General features: G+C 36.6%; 1 protein-coding gene across 1 annotated transcript in view; it reads right to left on the bottom strand.

Annotated features, from left to right (window-relative positions):
* Positions 1–4532: 4532 nt before the first annotated feature.
* Positions 4533–18355, bottom strand: part of LYPLAL1 (lysophospholipase like 1) — a 30853-nt gene continuing 17030 nt past the window's right edge. Inside the window, exons 3-5 of the mRNA XM_069545387.1 lie at positions 16056–16225; positions 7396–7511; positions 4533–6599 (exon numbers count right to left, since the gene is read on the bottom strand). Coding sequence (XP_069401488.1) covers positions 6381–6599; positions 7396–7511; positions 16056–16225 — 505 coding nt within the window. The 3' untranslated portion in view covers positions 4533–6380. The remainder of the gene's footprint in view (positions 6600–7395; positions 7512–16055; positions 16226–18355) is intronic.

Below are 18355 nucleotides of genomic sequence, written 5' to 3'. Positions count from 1 at the left end.
CAGCTGTTTCCTGGGTAAAGAATAAAGGGTCAGAAGTGTTGGGGGATCATACAAAGCTCTTTTGAGATTCTGAAGTTCCTGACCTCTGAGTGTGATGCTTCCTCTTTTCCCTATTGGCAATCGGGCAAGCCTGGTCGGTAAGCCTCCTGGAGGCAGCATGTAAAAGCAGACAGAGGATTCAAATTACTCTGGTTTACAAATACGGGTTTATTTTGATGCCATAATCTTAGATAAATATGACTAATTGGCTGAGCACAGTGTTTGCTGACTCCTTCTGTAGTGGGGAGCCAATGTGGGGGGCATGACGGGTCTCCATAGGTTTTATAAAAATACCTTTGTCCTGCTTGTACCCAACCTGCCTAGATGAAAGGTCTGGGTTCAAGTAATGGTCAACAAGAGAAAAGATGAAGTTACAGTGGCTGGAATAGGATATATATTATGAATAAATGGAGAGAAAGTAACAGGAAAGAGCATGTTTAACTCTAGGAACTTATGGGGATAAGAGGGACATTGATTGTTGTCTTTCAGGACTACCCCTGGAGCTTTCCTCAAGCTTAAAAACACCCTGGTGAGGTTTCCCAAACTGTTATAAGCATCTTAAATTTAACTGGCTGCTGGGCCTGCCACCTGTCTACCTCCTGCCACCTTCTTGAACCTCACAGAAGATTCAAGACTTGCTTACCAGTCTTCTTTGCCAGTCAATGCTAACGGAAATCAACCCTGAATATTCACGGGAAGGACTGATGTTCAAACTCCAATACTTTGGGCACCTGATGCAAAGAGCCAATTCATTAAAAAAGACCCTGATACTGGGTAAGCCTGAAGGCAAAAGGAGAAAGGGGCAGCAGAGGATTAGATGGTTAGATAGCATCACCGACTCAGTGGTCATGAACCTGAGCAAACTCTGGGAGACAGTGAAGGAGAGAGGGGCCTGGCACGCTGCAGTCCATGGGGTCACAAAGAGATGGACATGACTCAGCGACTGAACAACTTCTTAACCTTACTAAGTCTGTGGAAACAGCAAAGGATGGCCCCAAGCTCCTGAAGAAACCCTTCCCTAACAAAAAACACCTGTCAGCATACCCCACTCTTCGAGTTCTCTCTCCTACACCCCTTCTCCTAACTGTCCCTTTTTCATTCTGTGGTATGGACAAATGCCACACACCTGGTGGTGTGGATAAAGGGCACAGGCCGGGTGACTTCCCTCGGGGCATTTTCTGCAAAAACAAGGACTAAACTCAATTGTTAAACTGAACTGAGAACTCAGGCTTCTCAGCTGGCCAGAAGGTCATGCTGGAGACACTGTTCAATCTGTGCCCTTGGCTGATGGAGGTCCCATTTGAAGGGCCTGATAATTGTAATGTAGGTATTAACCTGTATCACTGGAAAACAGAGTGACTTTCACCTACCATAACAGACTTTCAAGTGTGGTAGGAAATACCACAAATAGCTCATGGAGGTCTAGGATGATTGGAGATTGCTCCAAGATGAAGCTACCGTGATTATTTGGGTGAGCTTACTAGAGAGATGATAACCAATTTGTTATTTACATACAGCCTAAGGGATGTGATCTTACGATGGAAACCATCCATTTGTGCCTATCTTGAGCTAAAATGATCAATGATACTATTTCTTTCCTGGAAGTGTTCAGGTCCACTTAAATTCATGGCTGTGGTTGTTGTGGAGGACACACTGTCCAAGACTGGCCTCACAGGCCAAGGTGGAGTCTGTGCAATTGCTCCTGCAATGCCTGGGTGAATGCTTCGGTCTGGGTAGGAGGGTTAATGCAGAGCCATTAGGACAGCTGGCCTCCTGAGGCACATCCTTTCTAGGTCACATGATTTGTCTGGCTGGATTGGACCACAGCCCTGGGATCCACAGCTGAAAGCAGCGCTGCAGGTTGACTTCATTCTGGTATTTGGAATCCTGTTTACAGTAGTCTGAATGCAATGCTGTATGAAACTCACTGAGCTGATCTGGTTGCAGCTAAGTGGCAGAATTTAACAAATATGACACAGATAACACATGTGGAGGTGTGCATCTTATCCTCAGTGTAGGAATATGCTGAGGCTACATTTCCCTTCAGAAGACTATACCTGTGTATACCCACAGAAACTATTTCTAAAGGGTAAATTATAAAGTAGAACCAAAATATATATTACAGTACATTTGTTCTCTGTAAATAGAATTCTAGCTTTTCTCATGTTAAAATTATATACAAAATTTTGTGAAGCAGCTGTCTTTGTGTATCATATACACTGAGTTTTCTTGAAATGTTTGGATGGCTATGGTAATTCTGTTCTCTTATTGTGTATCAAGAAATTCCTTTTATATGATAAAGACTTATGGTTTACGCATATTCTGGCTGAGTGATATCTGGATATTTTATTTTACATATCAAAGTACCATAAATTGTCAACAGCCAAATTGCTGGTATGCTTCATGCTTCATATTTTGTTCTTAGTACATTTGCCATATTTTAACTGAAGTAATCAACTTCCTATAAAGAAAATATTTAATTTTCTAACCACTGATGGCGAGCCTTCCTGTTCAGTCTTTAGTTGAGGAAAAATGCCATTAATAAACATTTCACTTCACTTTAAGGGTACAAAACCAATAAAGCCCATTATAAAAATTCAAACATTAGAAGTATAAAGTGAATGTCTTCCTTCACTTATATACTAGCTTTCTCTCTCTTTTGCAAAATTCCAATCTCTCCAACAGATAAACACATATAATTTACTGTGATACTGATTTATGCTTTCCTCTTGTTGCCATTCTTCCTCTCCCAGGTAAGAAAGTATCAAGACTATTTCAACTCTCCTGCCTTAGGAAATGTTCATGTGGGTGAAGCAACAGAGCAGGAAGGAAATGGCAGGGTGGTTTTAAGAGACCACTTGGCTTTAAGAGACCACCATATGGGTAATAGTTATCTCAAGGTGAGTGAGCACTGGATATTGGAGGGACTCCCCTGAAGATACTGCTCTGTGCAAAGGGGCCCCAGACTGGCATAATTTGGGATGAGGTAAAACAGTAAAAGATAACTAAGGCTGAATATCCTATCAGCCTAATGGGTAGGGGACTAGAACTGGACGGAAGATTATCTATATAAAATATTTAGATATGTCTTCTATGTGTAGATCAAACTGTGAAGACAGATTCATAACCATTACATGCACACACCCCTCTACCTCTGGTAAAACAAGTCTAGCAATACCTTCTTTCTGTAACTCTATTTTAAAGGTTTTTACATATGCTGTAAAACTTGATCCTCAAACACTTTTACAAAGGAGTATACTGTGGCAGAGGCTGAGATTTATTCCAGAATACATAATTATTAAGGGCTTCCCAGATGGTGCTAGAGGTAAAGAATCCGCCTGCCAATGCAGGAGACGTAAAGATACGTGGGTTCAGTATCTGAGTCAGGAAGATCCTCTGGAGGCGGGCACAGCAACCCACTCCAGTATTCTTGCCTGAAGAATCCCTTGGACAGAAGAACCTGGTGGGCTATATAGTTCACAGGGTTGCAAAGAGTCAACACAACTGAAGCCACTAAGTATACATGCACATAATTAAGTTCTAGGATAAACATTCACCAAAAAAAAAATCTAGATTCCTTTCTTTTATACTGTATTTGGTATGTATATACTCAACATACATAAGCCTGACACCCGTATCTATGACATGTACATATGTTACTCTTAGGGCAAACTGCAGCCATAAGGGCTTTCAACATGAGAACATGAGTGACACCATGTATATTCAAGGCAGAGCATTTAAAATTTCAAGAAGTTGAAGTTCATTAAAGGCTTAAGATAATTAAACCACTGCAGAGTCTCCTCTGAGGGAATTTTGGACTTCTCAGGCTCAGTCTTTCTCCCTCCTTCCGTTTCTTCCTCAATCCCTCCCTCTTCAAATTTACAGTTTATAGTTTCAAATAAAAGGAGAATAAGGGACTTCTGCTTATAATTGATAGCCAAGATGGAATAAGAGGGACCAGGTTTAGTTTTTGACCTGAAACAACTAAGAAGCTGGGCCACATTTGTATTTTCAGATACTGGGCACTGGTACTACAGGACAGTCATCTTTTAGGAAGGATTTAAGTGCCCAGCTTATTGTGTGAAGAGTTTTTTAGGCCACAGCGTGGAGAGGAGACTCAGAGGGAGCTGAGGGAGTCCAGAAGATCGAAAGGCTTAGAGTTACAGGACAAAGTATTAGAGAGTTGCAAGATTGCCAGGGCTCTGCAGAAGGCCCTCTCAAATCTTCAGCAGAGTGTTCACCATCAGATATGTGTAGGGAAAGTAAGAGCCACCTAAAAGGAACAATCACTGAGGCTCAGAGAGGGCTGGGAAAAGTCTGAGTTCCCACTAGTCAGTGTGTACAACCTCACAATCCAGTATCAGCTAGGGTCTAAAGGAAGCTAGAGGGGCTATAACAATATCACACAATAAATATTTCAGAGCCCCCTCCCCCTCAAAAAAATCTACCAGGGATAAAGATTATCATTTCACAAAGAAAAAGAGGCCAATTCATCAGAGGAACATAAACATTACATGTTTATGCATTTAATAACACAGTCTCAAAATACATAAAGCAAAACCTGAAGCAACTGCCAAGTGAAACAAATTCACAGTTACAGTAGGAACTTTCAATCCTCCTCTCTCAATAATTTATAAAATAAAGAGGCAGAAAATAGGTAAGGATACAGTATATTTGAACAAAAATATCAACCAACTTGACCTGACTGACAGGTATAGAACATGCCACCTAACCTGAGCAGCATGTACTGCTTTCAGGGGTACACAAAACATTACCAAGACAGACCACATTCTCGGCTATAAAAAAAGGCACAATGAATTTAAAAGGTTTCAATTCATATAAAGAATACTTTCTTAACCATACATTAGAAATGAACAGCAAAGATCTTTAGAAAATTCCCAGTATATTGAGACAAAATAACACAATATTAAACAACCCAAAGGTCAAAGAAGAAATCAAAAGGGAATTTAGAAAGATTTGACCTGAATGAAAGTGAAAACACAAAATATAAAAATTGTGGGATGCTTCTAATATTAAACTTGGAAGATTTATAGCACTAAAGGAGTGTTTTAGTTGAAGAAAATAAGAGAAAATTTTAGTGACCTTGGCTTTCCTAAGATTGCTTAAATATGACTTCAAAAGCACAGAGTATAAATTTTAAAAAATGAATAAACTGGACTTCATCAAATTAAAAACTTCTGCTCTTTGAATTACACTCTAAATAAGGCAAGCCATGAATTAAGAAAATATTGGTAAAACATCTATCTAACAAAGGATTTTTATCCAGCATATATAAACAGCTCTTACAATGCAATAAGAAAAACAGCCTAATAGAACTCACATGAAATATTTGAACAAAGATATCATCACACAATTTATATAGATTGCAAATGAGCATATAAAAATTGCTTTAAGAAAAAGCAAATTAGAAACACAAAGTGTTATACTATATACCCACTAGAATGGACAAAATCTTTGAAAAGGACTGGCCATACTGAGTGCTGACTAGGATCTGGAGAGCGACTGGAACCCTAGGCCTGGAGCAGAGCAGCAGTCTGGGTTCACAGAAGGGGAGCTCTGCTGAGACCAGACAGCCTGGATTTTAGTCTTCGCTCTTGAGACTTTGGGAAAGTCTGTATTCCTTCTATCACTATTATCAAATACCAGTAACAACTGGTTCTGTTTACTTCATCAAGTTCTAGCGATGATCAGGTGAGATAATGGGAAACCACTTTGTAAACATGGGGTACAATGTTATTTGGGCTTCCCTGTTGGCTCAGTGGTAAAAAATCTGCCTACCAATGCAGGAGCTACGGGTTCGATCCCTGGGTTGGGAAGATCCCCTGGAGGAAAAAATGGCAACTCGCTTCAGTATTCTTGCCTGGAGAATCCCATAAGCATGACAAAGAGCTGGACACAACTGATCGACTGAGCGCACACACACTGTTAATTCTTTCAAAAATAAAATTAATGTGAATACATACATAAATATATTTTTAAAAAGGCAATTTAAAGAAAATGAAAATAATATCATGCTAAAATCTTTTCGTGATTTCGCATTGCTGTTAAGCTAGTTTAATTATTGTAAAATTTCAATATTCAATTACTTACAAGGCCTCCAAATATTTACAAAGAATTTGACAAATAATACACAGATGTTTGCCTAAATTAATATTGACCATTAATAAGATCGCACTCTATCTATGGTGCTCAGTATGTCAAAAACAAGTAAACTGTTGATATTTCTTAATATTTTAATAATTATTCATCAAATCAGAATTAGACAGTAAAAAACACTTTTCATAAAGACATTACTTGTATATTAACACACCAATCTTGATTTAGTCCGGTAGCTTTGTAAGAATCCATGACTTCAGTTTCTCTAGCTCCTCTTTGCTTAACTCATGGTAAACACCTGGGAAGCTATGAAACTTTGTGCTCACTCCTAGAGATTTTAACATTGAATTTGTCTCTTCACCCCAAGAATGCAGAACTAACTCATCTGCAGTACCATGACACTGAAATAACTCAGGAAGAACACCGTCACTTTTCTGAAGAGCCTAGAGAAGAGGATATAAACATGGAGAAGTTTAAGAAATTCATTTAAGGACAGTATATATTCTTGGAAGTCAGGGAGGGCAGAAAAATTTCAATTTAACCAAAGCTTCAATATTTAAAGGGAAAAAGCAGTAGTGGTGGTGATGTCCGAGGTATATATTGATGGACTAAGCTCAGGAGCTTGGCTGGTTGATAGCACTACAGGAACTGCAGTTGTGTGGGACCTGCATTTACGCCAAAGAGGGCTGTTCCAAAAACAGGCAAAGCATTTCCTGAAGAAACCTTGTGTCTTGGCAAGACAACCCTTTTCACATAAGAGTGGAGAGAGGGAGGAACACAAGGGAAAAACGGCATTCTTATTCTCGTTTCTGTACCTGCTGGTTCTCCTCCTGGTAATGAGGCTTATCACTATTACCTTCCATTCATAAATTAATTGGGAATAATGCTGCAAAATAGGTGTCAGCCATGTAACTTATTCTTTGGTTTGATTAAGTCGTAATTAGCAAACCTAGCTAAAATCATCTCTGTTTTTAATATGTATGCAGGATGCATATATATTATAAACATACTTTTTATCCTTTCCCCTTTGAGACTTTGATTAACAATATTCTTTGTACAAGGCATTTCTTACACAAGAATGACCAGCTGGAATTAATCAATACAGCTAATTTGCCCATGAATTCCCAGGAATGCTCTGTGAAGCAACCGTTACTGTGTAATTATCAATGTTGTTTTAGTTTCAGTGTGTGAATGTCTCATGTTTTTTCTTCTGTTTTGCCTTTAAAATCTGAAACTTACCTGGTAAACAGCAGATGTTTTATTCAGAAAACTAGAAAGAGCAAATACTCCTGCCACATCTTGATGATTTCTATATGCTAAATGCATTGCCATGCACCCTCCCATAGAAAATCCTCCTAAAAGAAGCAAAAATTCACTTGTCAGTAACATCAGAATAACGGTAATTTGGAACAAGATATAGCTATGCCAATCTTCCATAAATATCTGGAGACCTAAAAGGGATACAATGCAAAAGAAAAATTTAGTCTACTTTAGATCTTACGGAAAAAGACCTACCATGAGTAAATAACACTATTCCATCTACATCATCACTAGTAAAATAATTTGTTATAAAAGGAACCAGAACTGTACAAAGAAATAAATCTTGGTCATCAAGTAAAAATATTTATCGTAATTCAAAATATATGAGACTTAACACGAGTGTTATTTACTTAAACGTCTAACGTCTACTTATATTTTGTTTATACTTATAGGAGTACTCACACTACAATTAATAACATGCACCTTTTTGTCTTAGTTGCCAAACTATAAACTAGAGTTTTTCATATATGCTTAGTGATCTTTGAATTAGGAAGGATGATCAAAAATTTGGTGAGCTAGTTAAAATATCTTTGTATTATCATATTATTTTGCAAACTAACTTGTGATGGTACAATTAAAACATATACGTACTTTTTAAAAAGCTTGGAAAAAATTTATTCACTTAACAAAATTATATTGTCTTTTATGAGCCAATCACTGTCACTGGAGTGACACTCGTCACTGGAGACACACAAATTAAAACACATGGATCCTTCTTTTCGAGGAGAAGAGACACATCACAAAATGTGGAGATGGGGACAGGACATGACACAGCAGAGACAGTGGCCTGACTTAGAGAGGTAGTGTGATATTCCCTAGCTTGACTGAGAATTAAAAGACATCTCATGATTTAAAAGAAATCCACATGTTATAGAAAGTAAGCCTGTAGGAACACAGTTTTTATTTTGGGGGAAATTCAAGAGCGTAAATAATACTTTTGCCAAATGCACCTAAGCAAAATACTGAATGTGACTAGTGTGACTGAGGAACTAAATGTTAATTTAATTTTACCTAGTTAGATTTGGAGTTTCAATACTCACATGTGGCTAGGGGCTATGCTATTGGACAATGACGTTCTAGATAACCTAAGCTGCATACCAATGATTAGGAAAAAAGCTTCAAAATTCATAAATTGAGCAACAATGAAACTAATGTTTCATTAAGAAAATAATGTAGCTAAGATAATTAAATTTGATATTTAAATCTAAAGTGGTAAAGATCTTAAAAAAGTCATACAAAGACAAAATGTGAACAAAAATAGGTTGGTAAGCAAAAGTATATTTAAAAATTATTATAAAAGCACACCTACTGAGAAAATTTTATACCTTAAATGCAATCAGCCCATCACTTCAGTTTTATTAACTAATCACTTTATGTGATTTCAGAGTTCCTTGATGGGTCCAATCTAACAGCAGTAACAACAAAAACTAAAAAGAAAACACTTTCTCACATATGAAATGTCACTTTCAACAAAGGCATCCAAAGACATTTAACCTCAAGTTCAATTCTCATAATTTATAATGAAGAAAAATGTACTCACTGAAAATTTATTATTTTAAGATTCAATCTAAGTCCCTTATCCATTTATAATCTTGTGAGGCAGTCTGCAATTCCTCACCAGGGACCTCTGACAACAGTCACCTTTAACATTGTGGACACCAGTACGAAAAAGGACTTTATACATTTTTTCCTTCTGATAGAAGAAAATTTAACACAAAGGACTAGTTATTTGAATTCATTTTCCATCTAAGTGTCTAAAATGCAATATAAAATATATTGTTCAATGAGTAAATACCAAATAGAAAACTCATTGTAGGTAAGACTTATAATGTATATTTATAGTTGCTGGCAAAGTATTAAAATGTCAAGAGTTAACATTTCAACATACATTTAAGATTAACAGGCTGAATAAAACATGTTAAAAAATAATAAACCTAGCTTTTATGAACTCTTTAAATGAAATAAAACAGTAACAATATATAAAAACTACACTGGGAAAACCAAGCTAATCTATCTGAAAACAAAGTTGGGGGAAAGGGGATGGGGAACTTACAATTCACGTTTATCATCAGTTGCATAGGATTTTTAAAATGCAATAAAATCCACCCTACATTCAAATTTCAACAATCTTCCCATTTGATTTATATATAATTATTCTTCAGACTGAATTGTGATAAAGTTTCAAAAATTTGGGAACATATAAATTATGCCAACCATATTTGTATATTTTCTCTTATATAAAGTTTATAGGATAAATAGAGTATTTATCATCTTCTATGGAAAGCTATTAAAACAGCAATCCAAAGTTTTAAAAGTTGTGGTGATTGTTGTTGAAGAAACGCAAGTTATTTAAGACATATATATGTTGAAAGAAGGTAGAAAGATGCTATCACTTTCCAGTTTTATCTCTAAGATCTTCAGAAGAAACATATAATGTCAGGAAAGTGAGCCTGGAAACTGTAGAGCTAGGTTTCATCTTGGTAACTGCAACCATCCCTTCATTTTCATTTTAATTTTTTTAAATTAATATGCTAATACACGTCCACTGAATAAAGTGTTTCCGTCTTACAAAAATAAAAAAAGTGGGTTACCCAAAATATCACTACTCATATATAACTCTGACATGTTTTTAAAATTTATTTTAGCAGTTAAACTCACTCTATATGTACAATTTTATACCTTACTTTCTTGTAATACTGATTTGAATGTCTTTAAACAGTTATGAAATTCTATAATTATTTTCTTTTATTCATTGAGCACATACTAAATATACCAAGTGCCTTCTAGATGTGTATATACAGTATATATCAGTTACATAACATTCAGTTGTATTAACTAACCATATTCCCTTAACCACTTTCCTCATGATGGGTATTTACAGCATCCATGTAAAGTATTTAGGTGTAATTCCAGAAGCACATGATTATCCATGCTTCAATTCTGCTAATACACTCATATTATTAAAATTTTTATAATCTGGTCATTATCATTTGTCAGATTCTATACATCCCAGATCAAAATTAGACCTAAATTATGTCAATTTTCTCTTAACAACAAATTATCACCACCTAGTGGCTAAAAAAGGAATCTCATTATGGGACAAAGTTTCTGACTAAGTCAATAGATCTGGGTTCTAGTCCCAACACCATTTTAGCCAGTAATCTCTTTGAATTTTACTTTCTTCTTATCTGAAGGGTGAGTAATCTTTTTCTATCTTACCTTATCTTATCTTATCTTATTAGAAGGATCAAGAAAGATACTATATAAAAATGTGTATAATTTAAATACTTTTTAGTGTTAAACTGTATTTTAATAATTTTCTCAGAATGCAGGATCTGAATCCAGGTTTCCTAAATCCAGGAACAGCTATGATACCAAATTCAGAAAGTAGTTTAAAAGTCACTAATTACTGCTTGTGTTTCCCCTAATTTTTACCACACACTCTGAAGAATTATGTGTGGTATAAATATATAAAAATACACTTTCTTATATCTGATATTCTTAATGTACAGGCTGAGGATTCATGAGTGTCTCTAAGGAGCACATTTAAAGACTTGGCCCAGATCCTCCTATCAAACCAAAGTTTATTCTTTCCATTAAGAAAGAAATATATTCCCATTGATGAAAATAAGCAAACAAAGAATTTCTTTTCTCAGCTAAAACCTACAGTTGAGTGCAGGGTCCTTAAGTGTAACCTTACAGCCTTGTCTTTCCAAAGTCTTGAAACACTGTATGTGTTGGTCCCTCATTCTACTGGATCCACTGCCTCTTCCCCTGGCCTTCAGCCTCCACAGTGTTGTCAGTGTATTCCTTTTAAAACGCTCATCCGACTGACTCATTCTCTGTATGTAATTCAATAATCCTAGCAGTTGAACTGTACACCAAACCAGTAGTTCCTGAGACATTTTAGTGTGTCCCTTGTTTTCTTTCAGGAATGTTTCCCTTCTTGTTTACCAGCCATATTCTCATTCATTCTTTAAAACTCAGTTGGAAATTATCTCTTCTAGAAAGCAGTTTTCAGCTGCCCACCCTCCCGGAAAATCTGTTATGTTCATTCTTCACTGTTCACACTATATACCTTGTAAATACTTTTATAATAATACTTGGAAAGTATAAAACACTTTGCTATCACCCTCATTATAATGTAAAGCTTTTGATAAGTTTTTTTTGGGTACTCCAGCACTTAAAAGTTCTATGAATATTTTGGAAATTAAATTTAGTATGAGAAGCATCATTTTTGACCTGACTAAGCTGTGTAACGGAGAAGGCAATGGCACCCCACTCCAGTACTCTTGGCTGGAAAATCCCATGGACGGAGGAGCCTGGTGGGCTGCAGTCCATGGGGTCGTTAAGAGTCGGACACGACTGAGCAACTTCACTTTCACTTTTCACTTTCATGCACTGGAGAAGGAAATGGCAACCTACTCCAGTGTTCTTGCCTGGAGAATCCGAGGGACGGGGGAGCCTGGTGGGCTGCCGTCTATGGGGTTGCACAGAATCGGACACGACTGAAGTGATTTAGCAGCAGCAGCAAGCTGTGTAAACTACTGGAAAAGGGGTATATCATATACCATAAAAACATTTTTTAAACTAAGTTTAATATAATAAAATATCACTAATTAAAATAAAACCAGAAAAAAAAGAATGGGCTGCCAATTATTCAAATATAGAGAATAGTTTTGTTTACAAAACTATACTGGTTGAAACCACAGTCTCAGAGACAAGGGTTCCATGAGGACACAGTATATGATATTAAATCTGAAATTTTATCACATACTAAACAAAATTAATAAGAGTAATAATTTTGTACTTATTATCTCATGTTTTCCTTTTTAATCCTTTAATTTTCAAGTTTTTTCTCTTAGAAGTCATTAAAAATGTGTTTCCTGTATCTCAAATGCATTGTTCTTTTAATAAAAATGACTCAGCATCTCAAATGCACTTTTCTTTGACTTCTCATTGAATACCTCGATTAAAATGTTAAAAACAGCATTTAAAAATCTTAAACAATCTATGAGCAATGAAAATCAGCATGTATACCATTAGGGAAAGAAAACAGCTGGTAGGGAAGGGACACGGAGCTCCTTGAGAGTCTCCCAAGGGCAGCAGCGGCCCAGGACAGGCTTCCTGCTGCGTGGACAGACAGCAGGGCAGGTGGGATAGAGAGTGGCTAACAGCATCATCATCACACGCCAGGCATGTTTCTAAGCCCTTCACCGGAACTGAATAATTGAATTATCACAACTCTCTAAGTTCTATTATTATTGCCCAAGCCCAGAGGTTAAGGACACTCACATACCCACTAGGATTAGAAACTTGCAGTCTGAGTGCACGGCCCAAGTTCTTAACCGTGTTAAACTGCTGTCAGCTCCGTTAGTGTGTTTGCAATTATGCTATTTATAACTTGGGAAACGCATGTACAAACATTCAAATACATAACGATATTGCCTCATGTACCACATTTTGAAGTGAATTGAGAGTTTAGCCAGATCAATAAGACAAAAAGAAAAATAATAATAACTACAAGGGAAATCTGATAGGACTAGAATGCCATTTCTCTAAGCATCAACAGCCAACCCATGTGAAGAATCCAGCATACGAAAAGGAGGCAGTAACAGGTGTTTTGTTTTATAAAGAAGGTTAAGCATCACATATATTTTGACACACATGCTTAACTTTATAGAAATGCCTCAAAGATGTATTTTCATTGAATGGTTAAATAACTAACAGTACAGGTAACAAAGACAAACAACCTTGAATCTACACTTCTGTGTCTCTTTCATATCTCAAGCTATGAAAGAGGCTTTGTAGGAGTTGATAGGTTCACCTCACAAATTCTAAGAAATTTTTCTCTTTCCCAATTATTTTATAATCATGTAAGTGCATATAAATTTCCTATTACATATATTTTGTAATAAATTTCAAATTTCATACTTTAGTCATTTATAACTCTTCTAAAATGAAATTTGTTGTTAAAAATTCAATGGAGCTATGATAAAATATCGATCAAACTGTGGACTGCTTAATAAATAAGATCATCTTTTAACAAGGTTTTCTTGGAACCTCAGAAAATAACTAAAACCTTTCATGATATAGTAGAAAGAAACTAAAATAAATTCTAGATGAATCAAAGAATTACAAATTTAAAAAACATTATGGAAAAGTCAGTAGAAAATCTACTTGAATATTCTAGAAGAATATTCTACTCCAATTCTAGAAGAATAACTTCTTAATCTGAGATGTTATTTGGAAAAACCAGATAACTAAAAACAGCTTTCTCATGTCAGAACATAACAAACAGAATTAAAAGGAAAATAAATTAAGTGTAAATTAATTGCCACTTTTTACTTATTTTTAGCAAAGACTTTTCAAGACAGTGTCATTCAGCAAGGTATAATAAGACGGATATTCTAATAAAGGTGGGAGAAGTACCAACAGGTACAGTGTTTTCATGAAAAGAATTTGACAGCATGTATTAAGAGTTTTACAAATATTCAGTTAAACAAAAGAATCATGGGCTTTAAAATGAAGTAAACCTAGATTCAAAATTCTTATCAACTCTCTGACCCTATAACAATCCGTACATAGTCTCTTTTCAAAAATGGATAAGATGAAATAACTGATGGATATGGGGAAGGGCAAGGAATAGGGATAGGGGAAAAGACAAGCAGATAAGTATCAACAGTTACAATTCAATGTGATATACGCTTTAACAAATGCGCATTAAGAGTACTAAGTGTATTTTCTACTTATTCACACTGTCATCGCATTACTTCAGGATCCTACTAGCCTATAGAATACAGGATAAAAGGGGACTCAGAAAGAATGTATTTTATTGTAAAACGAGCCAAGTATTTGACAGACATCATCTTCCAGTAAGGGACTTCCCTGGTGGCTCAGGCGGTAAGGAGTCTGCCTGCAATCAATGCAGGAGACCCGGCTTTGATTCCTGGGTTGGGAAGATCTCCGGGAGAAGCAAATGGCAACCCACTCCAGTATTCTTGCCTGGAAAATCCCATGGATTGAGGAGCCTGGCAGGCTACAGTACATAGGGTCGCTCGCAAAAAGTCAGACACCACTGAGCAACTTCACTCACTCACTCAGTCTCCCAGTAAAATAGATACTGTATCATTATTCCCACTTTACAGATGAGGCAACAGAAAATCAGTGCAGGTTATTAAGTGATGAACCAGCTGGGCAATGGTGGACTTCAGATTTGAACTATTTTTGTCACTATGCCACCATGCTCTTCTAGCTGTTAGTCGAACTATGAGATCAACAGGCATTGCTCAGTCACACAATAAACTTTCTGCTAAAACTATCTAACGTCCAGTCAGACAACAAGCACTACTTTTTTTACTTCTATTTACCATTCATATCACTCTCTATATCTAGATATCCATACTACAATAGTTAAAATTTTATTTGCACATCTTAAAATCTCATATATCTTGGTCACTTTTTTCTTAAATTGTTCCCTAATAGCTCCAAATACTTATGACTTGTTCATCTAAATTCCAATTACTTAAATCATCAGTTTACTGATCAGATCATGCCACTGATTATAAATATTCAGTTCTGTGCTGGGCATTGCAATGGGTACTGAGAAATAAAAATAAATATACATGATCATTCTATTTGAAGAGCGGCCAGTTATACAGCTTTAGGGCGCTTGTCGAGGCTAGTCTGCAGGACAGTTTTACACGTACCTCATGGTCTCTTCTTGGTTGTAAGCAATTGGGGCACATAGATCCTGCTGTATTTACCTGTGTCTCTTTGAGCATTCGACTTATTACCTGACACACAGTACTTAGAAAATGTTTGCTAAATGATCAAATGACAGAATCCGTTATACACTCATGTATCTTGAGTTCTAGCTTGTAACTGTTTCATGATGCCCTAGATGAGTTGGCATCCTTTACTAGGTTCTTCACAGTACTCCTATAATGTTCTATATTCATCTCTGCGACATGGTGTTAAACACAGAAACACAGTTAAACACTGATGAGGAAACAAAGGCCCAGCAAGGTGATGTTACTGGGCTGGCAGGCCAGTTGCTTTTAACTAACAAAGTGAATACTGAAGCCAAGACAGAAAAGAATGGATTCCATCCATTATATCACATTGCTTCTTAACTCAATGAATAGCTTAGTACTTCGATAAACACAAAGGCAGTTTATTAATGGGCTCAAATCCTGTCTACACAGGATTTCAAAGTGCATTCTAAACTTACTTACAACACGACGGTGGTGGTTTAGTCACTAAGTTGTGCCGACTCTTGCAAGCCCGCAGACTCTAGCCCACCAGGCTCCCCTGTCCATGGCATTTCCCAGGCAAGAATACTGGAGTGGGTTGTCATTTCCTCCTTTAGGAACTTTCCCGACCCAGAAACAAAACCCACATCTCTTGCATCTCCTGCAGTGGCAGGTAGATTTTAACCACTTCGCTATCTGGGAAACTATGAATAGGTCTTATATGATATATAAAGTGCTCCCAAATAATGTTCCAAGTAAAATTCAAAGTAGAGAATTAAACAAGTGAATCAGAATATTTAAATTGCCAACATCTAAAAATCTTACCTACTAATATTCTGTTCTTCTTGATGCCAGTTTTTACTTCATCATCAATCAAATCTGTAAGCACCTGGCACATTACATCAATTGATTCAAGGTGCTCTGGGCAGTCATTTGATATTTTAAGTCTGTCAAACCATACATTGGAGATTCCTCCTTTCAAAGGAGTATATGGCCTGTTTAAAACCAAAAAAGAAAAAAGAAAAAAAAAATTAAGACCTTTTTAATTTCTAAAATATTAGTGCCTTGAATTAATTACAATTTCTTTAATGTTTTAAAAGCTAAAGAATTCATACTAAAGACATTCCCATGTGTGTCTTAACTCTCCTATACTTACATCGGTTCTACTAACACTTATTAATGCCAGTTCACCATAGTTTCTCCATCTTTTGAGTTTCATACTCTCCAGAAAGTCCCAATGAAAAAAGGATAATTATATTTGGTATATTGTGTGTGCATGGTATTTTTTTCCACTCAATTTAAATGATTAATTAATCAGCTACTATTCCTTTAAACTTCTGCCTTGATACACTTTAAAAGTGTAAGGATCAATATTTAAGAATTCACAGCTAAATAAATAACGGCTGTCCATGCAAAAAGTCAGGCTTCAAGAGCAGAAAATATGATTCACCAAAGTGCTTTTAAATGATGGTTAGTTTGTAGCACAGAAGTTTGAAAGCTGAGTTAATAATTTAAAGGTTTCTTGATTACATCCAGGCAGACTGTCTTTAGAACAGGGGTCTTCAGGTTGTTTTTTTAATCAGGAGTTGGAGCTATTTTATTTTTAAATCTTCTCAGGAACCTTGAAATGAAAGAATTTAATGGGATATAAATATTCATTGGAAGTGCTCTTCATACAGATATCCCAACACTGTCTCCAACACTCAATTTAGGTCTCAAATTGAGTGCTTTGTTGGACTTACAAAACATTCTATGTGATAAGATTCCCTGAGCTGGGTGTCTTGTTGAGTAAGATTGATCTTATAAGATGCTTTACATTTAAATATCAAGTAGGCTGGCTACAGTATTAGTGAATCTTGCTTTGGATTCTTTTAAGTATATGTGTGTGTGTGTATGTGTGTGTGTGTGTGTGTGTGTGCACATGCATGTGTATCCCAAGCTATTCAAAATAATGTCTTAATCAATTATAAAGGGGTTAAGCAGTCTGGTGACAAGTCCTATGTTGGTAAAGGTAAATAAAGGGAACTGAAACACTCTTTCAGTCTCTTGTAGCAAACACAGAGAGGTTTATGGGGAGATATATATATATGACACACACATGGAGAACCAAAGGTTTCTCAAAGATGAGGAATAGGACAGTTCAACAAAAGATACAGATCTTCATTTAGCAAATCTTGCTTTCTATTTATGAGACAGTGAAAGATGGGTTTTATGTTCTAAGTAAGAAGGCCACAGAAAACTCAAATAGTGACAGAAGTATACACTATAATTTGAAAGAAATCTAAAGCAATGCTGACCACAGATGCAGGGTTTCTTCTAGATCAACACTTCTATTGCTTTCAGTTCAGTTCAGTTCAGTTGCTCAGTCGTGTCCGACTCTTTGCGACCCCGTGAATCGCAGCACGTCAGGCCCCCTGTCCATCACCAACTCCCGGAGTCCACCCAAATTCATGTCCACTGAGTCGGTGATGCCATCCAGCCATCTCATCCTTGGTCATCCCCTTCTCCTCCTGCCCCCAATCCCTCCCAGCATCAGGGACTTTTTCCAATGAGTCAACTCTCCACATCAAGTGGCTGAAGTATTGGATTTTCAGCTTCAGCATCAATCCTTCCAATGAATACTCAGGACTGATGTCCTTTAGGACAGACTGGTTGGATCTCCTTGCAGTGCAAAGGACTCTCAAGAGTCTTCTCCAACACCACAGTTCAAAAGCATCAATTCTTCGGCACTCAGCTTTCTTCACAGTCCAACTCGCACATCCATACATGACTACTGGAAAAACCATAGCCTTGACTAGACGGACCTTTGTTGGCAAAGTAATGTCTCTGCTTTTGCATATGCTATATAGATTGGTCATAACTTTCCTTCCAAGGAGTAAGTGTCTTTTAATTTCATGGCTGCAGTCACCATCTACAGTGATTTTGGAGCCCCCCAAAATAAAGTCTGACACTGTTTCCACTGTTTCCCCATCTATTTCCATGAAGTGATGGGACCAGATGCCATGATCTTTGTTTTCTGAATGTTGAGCTTAAAGCAAATTTTTTCACCCTCCTCTTTCCCTTTCATCAAGAGACTTCTTAGTTCCTCTTCACTTTCTGACATAAGGGTTAGCCCCATCTCAAAT

This window comes from Ovis canadensis, chromosome 12 (genome assembly GCF_042477335.2).
Source record: "Ovis canadensis isolate MfBH-ARS-UI-01 breed Bighorn chromosome 12, ARS-UI_OviCan_v2, whole genome shotgun sequence".
Classification (NCBI taxonomy): domain Eukaryota; kingdom Metazoa; phylum Chordata; class Mammalia; order Artiodactyla; family Bovidae; genus Ovis; species Ovis canadensis.
Note: the sequence above shows the minus strand (reverse complement) of the source record. Positions and strands in the feature narration are given on the sequence as shown.